Genomic DNA, 13,267 nt, shown 5'->3' on the forward strand with positions numbered 1-13,267 from the left:
AATATGGTTAACATATTGCATGCTAAACATAACATTAGCTGGCCCATCTTACATGTACAGCCCTGAAACAAACACAATTAGCCATTTCATGTTTAAAATAGAAATATATTAGCTACATACCTTTGTAAAGTTGGAGCTTTCACTCGTTGCTGAGAGGTAGAATGAAGTTGGAGCTGGAATGAGAGCACTATACAGAAAGTTTGAATTTGGGCTCAAAGTGTTTGGATTGGACCAGAGGTTTGGGGGCGGAACCAGAGGTTTGGAGGTGGGAATCACATTGATTGGATAAGAGTTTTGGGGGCGGAACCACCTTCCAGGCAGCCGCTGCCTGGCAGTCGAAGTTCAGGGCTCAAAACACCATTGAGCGAGTTCAGGCACGAACACCCCCGCATTCCCACACAGGAAATACCATCTAACCCGTACACACACACACACCATACCTTTATACGTCAGTTATTTGCATGAGAATTTGAATGCCTGCGTGGCATGACTGGTCATAAACTAATGTAATGACTTTTAACGGTCATAGCAACAAAGACCTTGCTGTCTCAGGATGTGCAGGTGGTGTGGTTGATCTTTATAGAGGTCCTAATGGTGTGTGTTGGGGTGGTTTACGCGCGCGCGCACACACACACACACACACACACACACACACACACGCACTCTCTGTCTCTTAAATCACAAGATTTTGATTAGTAGAACAGAGTTGAAAGCGGCCTTCAGTGAGACATTGGGTGTAAATAAGCCGTGGATAGATTCATGTGATTCTTCTGTATAGAGGAAGTGTTTTGTATGTATTTGCTCCCAAAATGCGTGCAATCCCAGATATAGAGCTGAAGTCCCCGTTTGATAACCTAAAATAAACCTTCCACGACTGTTCTCATTTGCCCCATGCCTGCGAGACCGCAAGAGACAGAACTTGGCTGAGCGTGTAGTCAGCTCCTGTCGGATAGGATTACTCAAATCTGAGGTTATTTTGGGTTGGGTGTTTTTTAGGTTTTGTTTTTGGTCTCAAATGACCACCCTGGAGGGCCGAGCTTTCAAAGTGGCCGGTCAGTGGTACTAATTGTTTAACAAACTGAACACCACTGCGCCAGATGACTGTTGGATCATTAAAATGCAGTGATTGGTGTGGTGTAGGCATGTTTGGAAAGTGGATCTGGTTTTTAAATGGCCGTCTACCGTTGCGGATGTTCACCCTGCTGACCCGGTGTGTCCCTGCCCAGAAACGGGAGCTGAGGCTGTGGAGAGACCAGGTCCCACATCCCCAAGTCTGGCTCTAGGTCAGGCGGGCTCTAGAGGGTCCTTTGATCCGTTAGAGTGCCACACGCCTTTCAGCACACGACACACACACACACACACACACACACACACATGGCAATCTGAGACGGAAGGTCATAGATGTGTATTTGCACACCTTTTTCTGCCTTTACTTTGGCAATTTTCAAAAAAAACCTTTGATGTTAAGAGAACACACACACATCTGTGCACACAAAGTTTTTTTCACATGCTTGTCACGTTTGCAGCATTTGAAAAGAGAGACCTTGAGTGTTTTTCTACCTTGTCATTTTTTCTCTTTTTTCCCCCCCCATGTGCTATCCCCCTCTTTTTTCCCCCTCCATCTCGTTTGCCTCTCTGCCCTCTCCTAACTTTGTCATTTTCTCTCTCTTTTTCCCTCCATTTTCCTCTGTCCTCTTTCTTTCTCACTAGCCACCGTTTTCCTTATTTAGTCCCTTTCTGTTCTCTACCTGGTAGTCATTCTTTTTTCAGTGTCTTTACCCCTCTCTCATGCCCTCTCCTGCCCATTCTGTCTTTCCAGGTCTGCCCTTTATTCATTTATTCCTCATCCTCCAATTATATATCTTCCTGCATCCTCCATCTCTTTTATGTGCCCTCTTTACCCACCATTCTTCATTATGCCTCCATCTTTCACCCAACCTATCTTTCTCTCCACCCTCATTGAGGTACAGCTACCTCTTATTAGTCGTGCTAGTGTTACACAGACAAAGATGATATATTAAACATAATTGTATTGCACTGCATGACTAAAAAGCAAAATAAAAGTGAATAAATGTTTTGAAATTAAACTCTGTGTGTGAATTGATCTCCCTTCCCTCCCATGATATGCAGCATATATATATACAGCCGCGGAAAAAATTAAGAGACCACTTCAAAATTATCAGTTTCTCTGGTTTTACTATTTATTGGTATGTGTTAAAGTAAAATGTACATTTTTGTTTTATTCTATAACCTACTGGCAACATTCCTACCAAATTTCAAATAAAAAATATTGTCATTTAGATAATTTATTTGCAGAAAAATGACAATTGGTCAAAATAGCAAAAAAGATGCAGTGTCTTCAGATCTCGAATAATGCAAAGAAAACAAGCTCATATTCATTTTTAAACTACACAATACTAATGCTTTAACGTAAGAAGAGTACAGAAATCAATATTTGGTGGAATAACCTTGATTTAAAATCACAACTTTCATGTGTCTTTCACATTGCCGTTGGGTGACTTTATGCTACTCCTGGCGCAAGAATTCAAGCAGCTCGGCTTCTTTTCATGGCTTGTGACCATCCATCTTCCTCTTGATCACATTTCAGAGGTTTTTTATGGGATTCAGGTCTCGAAATTGGGCTTGCCATGACAGGGTCCTGATCTGGTGGTACTCCATCCACACCTTTATTGGCCTGGCTGTGTGGCATGGAGCATTGCATTGAAGTACATAAGAAAAACCAGTTTATAGGAAAGACAAAATAAAAACAGACTTAAGTAGCTAAAGCATGTCTCACATTCTCTCCCTCTCTCCTCCTCAGGTACCTGCTGTGCCTGCAGCTGCGTCAGGACATTGCGTCGGGCCGCCTGCCGTGCTCGTTCGTGACGCACGCGCTGCTTGGTTCCTACACGCTGCAGGCGGAGCTGGGTGACCACGACCCCGACGAGCACCGCACCGACTACACAAGCGACTTCCAGTTCGCCCCTAGCCAGACCCGCGAGATGGAGGAGAAGGTGGTGGAGCTCCACAAGTCCCACAGGTCAGCGGAGGCCCTGGGGCCCACAGGGCCCACACATTTTGTAGTTCAGTGAACTGTAACATCTCATTTCTGTCTGTACCGTCTTTGTTGGCGAACATGGCAAAGGTTGCACAGGATGAGTCCGGTGCTTAATGGAGCCAGACAGTGTGAGGCAGTGACGTGCTGTGAGGTTCGAAGCTGGTGAGGCACAGAAACCGGAAGTGATTTACGTAATTTTAAGCTCTAGTTGTTTAAAAATGTATATAATGTATACATACATGTATATATGTCTGGTTTTAAAATTGTCATCTGATCAGAACTGAAAAAACGTTACGTTTTATTGTCTAATACCATTATTTTTAAACAATCGTTTTTTTATTGTATTATGATGAGTTATTAATAAGATATTAATAGTTACAAGCTAGAGTATGGAGCCCTCCACCAATGATATGGCTCATTTCATTTTGTCTGGAGAAAATATAACTACGGTGGTGGGATGCTAATTTAAATGACCATTTACCCAACTCGGACACAGTTTTGAAAAAACAATTACATATTTATTTACACAACATATTAACAAGCAAACAGTTAAACACTGCATACATTGCACACAATACCAACATGTTCTACTGGCCAGTATAATTTATAGTTGGTGCACTTTCGCTGGAGCTCGTAAATAAAAACAAAAGTAATCCACTCACGACTTCCCTGTTCAGTGGAAATAGGTTGTCCTCTTCTCCCACGATCATCCTTGAGCGAATGCAGTCAGTGGCTAGTTTAGCTCACCTAGTCTGCTCACAACTTTAAGCCAACTGTCCTGTAGAAGCAGCCTTTAGCGTGGTTCGTGTTGCGCATGTAGTCCCGTTGGGAAACGTGAAACATTGCAAACAATGCAAATGTCAATACATTCTGTCCCGTCGTTTAAAGCAAAACGTTTAGCTCCGCCATTGGTCTCCCATTATTTATCATTTCACATTTCATTTCACGTTTGGATTGAAAGTCCAGTTTTGAGATCTGCTTCAGCTTAGCAATACGATGTTCCATTTTCGCAGTCAAGTAGAAGTGTAGAAGAAGTCCAACCGACGTCAGAACCTATACCCGACAAGTGCGCTCTCGCTCGCCTCCTTACCTGAGGCAGTGGTACTGCCTGCCTCCCCTAAGGGATTTTTCAATGAGTTTTGAGCTCGACTCAAAGGTTCTACGCTTGCGCACTGCCTCCCCTGCCCATAGACACCAATGCAACCCACGGCACGTCCCTATTTTCTGGAACTGGAAATGCGCAAATTCAGCGATTTTGATAATAAAAATGCTCGAAATGATCTGAATCATGCAGAAATGACACCCGTAACACAGATAACTAGAGAAATATGAATATTTATTTTATAATACATAAATATATATTATTATTATAATTTTTATTTTTTTTACTTTTCAAAATGGCTCTGCCTCCTATGACCGCACGTCCCTGGTGTGAGGATAAATACCCTTGTCAGTTTGGGATGAGCAAACAGCAGAGAACAGGTGTTTGTAGAGTACGCTCCCTACAGTTAGCTGTTGGCAGGGAGATCACATTATAACTGTACAGATGGGGGGTCTAAGCACCTCACCCACACACAGGGTCACTGAGGCAGCCTCTGCAGGGGTTTGTCTGCACGTCTCCCCAGGGGAGGGGGCTCCTGCTCTAGGTTGGTCCTGAGCTTCCTGGTGCGTGGGCCTGGAAAAGCCCATGTTTACAGCTGTGGGTTATCCCTGTTAATCTGTGGGCCTTTTACCCTCGGAGGTGCTAATCCCGCTGCATTGGCCTTTAACTGCCATGCCTCATTCTCTTGTCTGTTGTTTAGAGTTGTTCTTTTGTCCATCCTGTTGGGTGGCTGGCTCTGGTCCAAGCTCTTGTTTTATTCTTCGATTTTCTTCTCTTTCTCTCTTCAGAGGGATGACTCCAGCTCAAGCAGACACTCAGTTCCTTGAAAACGCCAAGAAGCTCTCCATGTTCGGCGTGGACCTGCACCATGCAAAGGTAAAGTGAGAACATCCAGTGACCACTGTCAGACATGAACGGGTCAACCTAACCTGGGATTGACCTTAACCTAGGTAGTCCTAAATACAATGGAACACTAATGCTGCCGTTAAAAATACACAGTTACATAGTTGAGGTAGTTTAATAAAACATTGCTTTTATTGATGCCCCCTCAGGTTCTATCAAGAGAGAAATCTCTAAGTATCTTTAGTGTCTGTTTTATACCCTTTTATTGGTGGAGATGCAGGTACACTAATGCTTATTGCTTATGTAGAGCAACGAGTTTCTTCAGGGTAGTGAGTTATAGCACCCAGTGCCAAAACCCAGGGTGGTAAACATTTCCTCCTTGGTCTCAGCAACAGCTCTATTAGCAAAGGGAAGTTTCTGTCGGGCTCTTTCGACATACTCCAACAAGAGCTGTTTTTCTTTTAGTCAGAATCATCCATCAAGTCTGGTATGTGTCATTAACCTTCAGTGGCTGGAGGACATCCATTTTTAAACCTGAGCACTGATCAGAACATGGCCAGAGCCAAAGGCTTTCCAGCTGATCTGCTGAGCACAAACATGCAGATGTTCATGCCGATCGCTCACACAAGAGCTCACAGAAAACAAAATATAACATGCATGACAAGGAGATGTGATTGGATATATAACATGGCTGGATAGTTTTGAGCAAAAATGTTGAGTCCGGCTCTTGGGTAAGTGCCTTTGCAATGGGGCTAAGTGTGGCTGTTGGTGCAGCTCTAACTGAGTCCTGACCAGAGGAGCAGAAGGTCTCCAGGGGGTCTGGAAGGAGAGTGGAGGAGGAGGAGGATGAGGTCCCGTTTCATGTGGCTCACTGTCGAGAAGAGTGGAGGAGTCTGGGAGGGGGTGAAATGGAGGTGGGGGGTCATGAAGGAAAAACAGAAAGAGCACGATTGTGTCTAGGGGGAGAAGAGGAGGGAGGGGGCAACAGAACATGGCTGCTTCCATCAGCTGTGTAAACATGCATAGCTGCGAAGACTTCTGTGGTGCAGGCTAAAGGAATGGCTGGCATGGGAAGTCATGCAGAGAATGTTCTCTTTTGCTCTCTCTCTTTCTCTGTTCCCCCTCTTTTTCATAATTTTCTCCTCCCTCCCCCTTGTCTCTCTCTGAAGTTCACATCCATTTTCAGGCACGTCTTAGAATGCTGTGTGGTGTGTTATAGTGCCTTTCACCATGCCCCTCTGAAAAAAACAAAATTTCTTAATAGTCCCACCAAAGACAGACAGACAGACAGACAGACCGAGAGAGAGAAAGGCACAGTACACTCTGCAGATCACACTCCTGTCCTGTCCTGTCCTGTCCTTATGCTGATTCATAAGCTTGTGCACCAGGAGTCTGACCCTGATAGTTTGATAGCCTATTTTTGGAGGCCCGCATGGCATAATTAGCTTGAGCCGCTAACACATGGCCACGTAGGAGTTGAGCCCTGGGCAAGGCAGGGCTGCTGCAGCCAGCCACCCATCCATCCATCCATCCATCCATTCAGCCTGGCCGCACAGTCACAGCTACTGAAGGCCAACAACAGACCCAGAGACCCACTGCCGAATGGGCTCTGTATCTGCCCAAGAGCCAAGCCTCTCTCTGGAGAACATGGAGGGGCACTTTACTCTTCGAGCAACACCAGGGCAGCCTGGAAGCCCTCTGCACACCGGTGCCTAATAGTCTCTTCTAAGCTGTCAAATCCATCAGTGTGCATCGATTGAGCCCGTTCCATTACCCCAGTCTACAGTCCTACAGTTAAACACACAAATCAATAAGGCCAGTCAACATCACAGAGGGGCCTCGCAAGCAAGATACCATAAAACTACAATAAAGCTGTTAGCGTTGAGTAATTTGGTTAAATGTAAAAGATAGGTGTATCTGTTGCTAATTAATGTTGATCCTCAATTTAGAACTGAAAGAGAGGAACAATTTCAAAAAGGAAGCGTTAAAAGAACACAATAATATAAAGAGGGAGAGAGGCTTTTGTACTGTTGCTTTACTATCTGACTGACTTTGTTCTCTATTATTTATACCTGACTCTTTCCCTCTTTACCGCTTTCTCTGTCTCCCTCTCTCCATTCCTCCTGAACTCCCCGGCTCCACAGGACTCTGAGGGGGTGGACATCATGTTGGGGGTGTGTGCCAATGGTCTGCTCATCTACAAAGACCGACTGCGGATAAACCGCTTCGCCTGGCCGAAAATCCTCAAGATCTCCTACAAGCGCAGCAACTTCTACATCAAAATCCGGCCGGGGGAGGTAAATATTCTCTTTTTCTCCCTCACCCACAAACGCACACTCACACACACTCTCTCGTTCTCTCTGAAATATTCACTCAAACACACACACACTCACACACAGGGAATGCACATAAAGCAAGCTCGTTTCAAAGCTTTTATAGCTGTCAATTATGACTACTATAACTAGGCTAATTCCTTCCATGCAGTGTGTTTGGGCCGGGTGGTTAGCCTTCAGAGGATCTGGTCAGCGCCAGAGCCCCAAGGGCCGCTAGTGCTCTCTGCACACAGATGGAAAAGCTGAGCTTCCTTTAGTCGCCCTCACAGGGCCCTAAAAGACACAGACACTTCCACGCTCATTCTTTCAGCATATGTTTCCTAGCTTAGCCGCAGTGTCATGCTCATTGGGGCTTATCGTTGGATCTTCTTTGTTCTCCTTCAGTTTTTTTGCTGTTTTTATTTGTAATACATATAATTTTTTTTAGGTGTTAGTTTTTTGGCGCACTCTGTGTTTTGGCGCACCACTTCGTTTTCATGTTTTGTTTTTTTTTTTTTTTTTACTATTATTTAGTTAGTTAGTTATTTATATTTTTAAATGAATCTTGAATGATTGTTTGCTTTCTTTGTCTGTCTGTCTTTCCATCTCTATACTTGTCTTTCATGGTCCTCATCTCTCTCTGCTCTCTTTCAGACGGAGCAGTTTGAGAGCACCGTTGGCTTCAAGCTGCCCAACCACCGCGCCGCTAAGAGGCTGTGGAAGGTCTGCGTGGAGAACCACACCTTCTTCAGGTACAGAATCTCACACCTCGGGACTTCCGGGTTGGTAATGGCGTGAGCAGGTGTATGGTGAAGTGGCTCCCGAGTTTTTCATTTGTTCTTGATTATTTACCCCATTTATTTTAGAAATATCAGTCAATGCTGTAAGTTTAAGTCATTTTCGACAAGCCAGCCGACACGTATTATGTCAAGTAAGCAGACTCGTCGCCTAAAACTGAGTGAAAAAGAAAGTTCTTCTGTGACCACCAGCCAGACTAGCCAAGCTAGCATGGAACTAGCTGAGCAGTTTGACCAACTCCGCTCAGGGCTGCTTTCAGAGCTCACTCAAGCTATCCACACTGTTATAAGGAAGGAGCTAGACACAGCTTTGTCTCCATTCAAATCGACTCTGAATGAAGTCAAATCCCTGTGCGAATCACACGAAGAACGGATCTGTGGAATTGAAGCTACTCTTGACCATAGTGAAGAGAGGCTTGTTCAGGTTGAGGCTAACCTAAACACTGTTGTGACTGAGAATGCCTGGTTGAAGGAGAAAGTTGACGATTTGGAAAATCGCTCGCGCAAGCTCAACTTAAGAGTCGTGGGCATTCCTGAGAAGGTGGAAGGGTCTAACCCGGTTTCTTTTATGGCACACTTTTTCGGAGAAATATTTAGAATCTCACACCTCTACCCCCCAGCCTCAGCATCCCAAACAGGGCAGATGCCACCTCATATCCACTCATTCTCTCTTCAGCTGTAATAGAAACACATAGTGTGAGTGAGCTAGATTGAGATCAGCATTTAACCACTCTGGAAGAAACCTCTCTTTTCCTTATTCCCTCATTCCTGCTTTGAGTCCAACTCCCCCTCCCCTTCTTCTTCTTATTCTTGCCTTTGATTTACTGGAGTGTGTAATTGGCTCTGGTCTCAGGGGGGTAGCCATACTCCGGATCTTTCCGACCCAGCCAAAAGTGGAGCGCTCTGGTCGATCAGAGCACCCCCGTCATGCCTTTATTTAGCCAAGCCGATTTACGGACGGCTAAAAAAAAAAGGCCCAGGCCCTTGTTTAGTCTGCCAGGATGCGCATCTGCGGGCCATAACTGTTAAGCGGCAGACGTAACGTGGCGTGGCACAGGAGAGGAAACGAGTGAGCGTCTCCCCGCGATGGGCCTTAGGAGTGAGCAAACATTTAATATCCTGCAGGAAAAGGGACTCTTCAGAGAGGCTGGGAGGGTGGTTATATCCCTTTCTTATCCTCTTGCATTCTCTTCCCCCCCCTCTCTGTCGGTCATTCTCGCTCTGTAGGGCTCACTAAATGTTTAAATACCTGCTAGCCCTTTGGCCAGGCAGTCTGTAGATCTTTGTTGCCCGAAATGAATTGGACTAGCCCAAATAAAAAGACCATTTTCATGTAGCAAGGGACATATATTTGAGAAAGCAATAAAAAAACAAGCACAGACTGCAACGGTCATCAAAGTTTGTTCCTCATCCACTGTTCTTTTCAGCGAAATTGCCATGATCATTATAGTTAGAGTCGTAGTTATTGTTTTTCTCCACTCCTCGTCTCTCTCTCTCCATCGATCTCCTCTTTCTTTTTTTTTTCTTTTATTTTGTTCCCTCTCTCGCTCTCTATCTCTCTCTCCTCCTCACATACTTTCTCTCCCCCCCTTCCTCCTCCCTAAACATTGGCTTCTCTTCCTGCCCTTGGCCGTGTGGCGAGGGGATATTTCCTGATGTCATGAGCTGAGCGTGGAACACCCTCTCGCTCTGCCGAGTTCCCTCATCCCTAACTTCACTGCTGGCCCGATAATGAAGAGCACCTGGCGGCCCTGGCCCAGCCGTCAACGCCGTCAGCGCTGGAGGATGGAGCCGTCCCAGGCCCAAATAGAAACCAGATTTGCTTTTGCGAGATGGAGATGAGCGCTGCGGTTTTAATGGCAGGCCGCGTGTTGTTTTTGGCGTGTGGGCCAAGAGGGGCGCCACAACCCCGGCAAACACTAGCGCGAGAGTGAGACCGCTCCCTCGACCTTGCGGCTAGGAATTAAACCCCGCATGTTTACTCCCAGTTTTTCCACTTTCCGTCTTCATTTGCTGGTCCTTGTTGATTTGCTTGTCTTCAGCTCAGTTTATCACTCTCCTTCACACACACTTCTTCCCCTCTCCCGCCCTCTCTCTCTCATTCTCGTTCTGTATCTGTTCATCTCTCCTCTCCTGTTTTCTATCTTCATAACTGTCATCATGCCTCATTTGCTATTCATTCTTTCTCTAAAGTACCATCTTTCTTTTTTGGCCTCTCTGTTTCTCTCTCTCTCTCTCTCTCTCTCTCTCGCTTTGTGTCTCTGAGTCCGCCACACACGCGCGCACACACACACACACTCCACTTTGCCACGCTCAAGCTCCCATTGAGCTGTGGAAACTCTGAATGACTCTCCTTGAATCGTTACGGCTGAGTTGAGAGCGGCTGATTCCAACCCCCTCCCCTGCCCTTCCCCCTCCTGTCCAACATCCCCATGGTGACCGATGGCCTGGTAATCAGTCGTTAGACGGTGCCAGCGTTCCCAGCGTTCCCAAACACAGATGCTGGTGTTGGCACTGCAAGGACACAGACAGCAATGACGGTCCTTCCTGTCTAGTTGAGTGCATGCTGGCGGGTTGCAGTGATGGGATTCACAGATCTAGACCCACACTAATGCACAACTCGACCAGCACTGGACACTCACAGACATGGTAGCATGCGTATACAGGCACAAATAGATATGCAGACTCTTACACACGCATTTCTAACTCTCACACAAATATTCATAAACACACATATGCACCTACATACCTATACGTATGCATACACGTGCACACTGCCCAAGCAACTACACCCCCTTCAGAAATGGGCCTCCCTTTGTGCTTGAGAATCTGATACTGTGAAAATATGATGCACGACGCAGAGGGGAGTTGTGGATCGAGGTGACACAGTCCAGATGTCGGCAAATGTGTGTGTGCACACGTGCGTGTGCGTGTGCAAGAAGCTTATACGCCCCACTGGGCTGCTGTTAGTGGAGGCACGTCGCTATGGGAGATTAAAGATAGGGGCAAGGGCCTCCCCCATCACCACACGCCCTCCTTCCTCCCCCCTCTTTTTGTCTCCTGATGATATCTGGGCCGAAACACAGCTGCTGCAGGGAGACGTTCTGCAAGCAGGGAACAGGGAGGGAAACAGAGAGTGCCGGTGACTCACTGGTCTTTTCGATGAAGCAGATAGTCTCATAGTCTCACGTGAAGGCAGATGTGTGCATGGTACACCTGCTAGTCCTGGAGGCTTTGTCTAGGTTCACTGACCTGAGATCAGTTATTGAGGATACTTTCCTAAATCTTTGATACACAGATGCACATACATACGCACGCCTGCACGCACGCACACACACACACACAGTAAACCCATGTTTTGAGACATGCCATATTCAGTTGACCAACAGGAGAGCTGTTATTTCTACAGTAAATAAACCTACAGTTCAAGAATGGCCACTGCCCTGGCTAAGTCAATACCTTTTTCTACCCATAGGTTTTCTTTGGAAGCACCAGTTGCCAGGACCTAGTTCCCAAATTCCCCTCACAGAGCATTTTAAATCAAACCATTCACTGAGCTCACTTGTGCTTAATACACTGTTGTCCTTAAACCTTCCCAGGGTGAAGTTAAAAAGTTTAGCGGCCCCATTGTCTGCCCTCACTTTGAACCCTTGAGCCCCATTATTTAGACCAGTGGAGGGAACCCGGTTCCTGTGTTAATCTGCCTGTGTGTAGCCTGTGTCACTGGAGCTCCTGTCTGACACGCGCGCTTGTCCCTGCGCAGGTTGATGACCCCGGAGCAGCCGACCAAGGCCAAGTTCCTCACGCTGGGCTCCAAGTTCCGCTACAGCGGCCGTACCCAGGCCCAGACGAGGCAGGCCAGCTCGCTCATCGACCGGCCAGCACCCTATTTCCAGCGCACCTCCAGCAAGCGCATCTCCCGGAGCTTAGACGGAGGTAAGCGTAACTGTGTGTGTGTCTGACTTGGTGCTCTGTTGAATAGATTACACTTGTTCAGTAGAAACACTTAGTGTTTTAGAATGCAAATACAAAGCTTTTATCTTACCCAAAGGGCTCAGCCTTTTTCTTTTTTTTTAGCTTTTTGATCTTTGAGATTATTGTGGCTGTGAGTGTTTTGAGTTGGTGTTCCAAAAAGGATTTCAGTCAACATTGTCGGAGAGAGCCCGCCCTGCGTGTGTGCGTGTGTTTGTGTGTGTTATTCTTTGTGTGTGTCCAGATTTGCCCCCAGTTTGCCCTCTGCGGGGCGGTGCCCTCCCTGATCCCTGCCCCACTCCAGCCCCTTGCTCAACCCGTCTCTGTGCAGTTGTGGGCACGCTCAGTCAGACCCCACAGATGACAGGCCGCGGGGGGTCGACAAGCTCCCAGCAGCTACCTCTCATCGTCTGGATCAAAGACGCAATCACAAAGCTGAGCTCCTGGAAAAAAAAAAACGCTAGACAAGAGATTGAAAGAAAAGGGAGCGAAATGTATGGAGTGAGTGTGAGAGACAGACAGACAGAGAGAGAGAGGGAACAGAGCAGGTACGACAGAAGAGCTGAACTCCCCAAAGATCGGAGAGGGAGATACAGACTGCCTTATCCACTCCAAAGGAAAAGGAGGGAGAAAAAGAAAGAACCTTGCCGTCCCTTTTTGACATGAATCGGCTTGTCTGAGACGTGCTGTGAGGAACTTTTCCCAGCATTTAATTTACAGCCTCTGTAGTGCTCCACCAACCCTGTCATAAGAACCCTGTTATGTCGCTGGCCCTATTAATCACTAAGCCTGAGTGTGTGTGTCTGCATTGGAGTACACCACGCTGGCAAGCAAGCAGCATGTGCATAGAGCAGTGTGTTTACTCATATCTTTACACAAATTACAGATGCTCCATTTAGAAGAAGTTGTATACTTAGGGAAAAATGTCACAGCACATGGCAGGAATGGTTGACACAAGCCTGATCTGTTATCAGATCTGAGACTCACTTACACATCCAGTGTAAGATATAAATGTGGATCTGGATTGTGTTTGTCTAGCAGACATCTTTTTCGACTTGACCACAAAATAATTGAACTGGCAGGCGTCTACTTCAGTTTTCCCCATTACTTTTCAAGCACTGAGCTGAGAGCCAGTAGGGTGTCCTGGGTGTTTCTGCGGTGTCCTGTACAGTGTCAGCGTCGT

At 46.4% G+C, this 13,267-nt stretch overlaps 1 protein-coding gene across 6 annotated transcripts in view; it reads left to right on the forward strand.

Moving 5' to 3' along the window:
* epb41l2 (erythrocyte membrane protein band 4.1 like 2) overlaps positions 1–13,267 on the forward strand; it is an 82,533-nt gene that overhangs the window by 47,865 nt on the left and 21,401 nt on the right. For all 6 annotated transcript variants that reach the window (XM_080832663.1, XM_080832662.1, XM_080832661.1 and 3 more), the window contains exons 7-11: positions 2,822–3,040; positions 4,949–5,036; positions 7,148–7,300; positions 7,970–8,067; positions 11,876–12,048. In XM_080832663.1, coding sequence (XP_080688789.1) covers positions 2,822–3,040; positions 4,949–5,036; positions 7,148–7,300; positions 7,970–8,067; positions 11,876–12,048 — 731 coding nt within the window. The remainder of the gene's footprint in view (positions 1–2,821; positions 3,041–4,948; positions 5,037–7,147; positions 7,301–7,969; positions 8,068–11,875; positions 12,049–13,267) is intronic.

This window comes from Sprattus sprattus (assembly GCF_963457725.1).
Source record: "Sprattus sprattus genome assembly, chromosome: 2".
In the NCBI taxonomy this organism is placed as follows: Eukaryota; Metazoa; Chordata; class Actinopteri; order Clupeiformes; family Clupeidae; genus Sprattus; species Sprattus sprattus.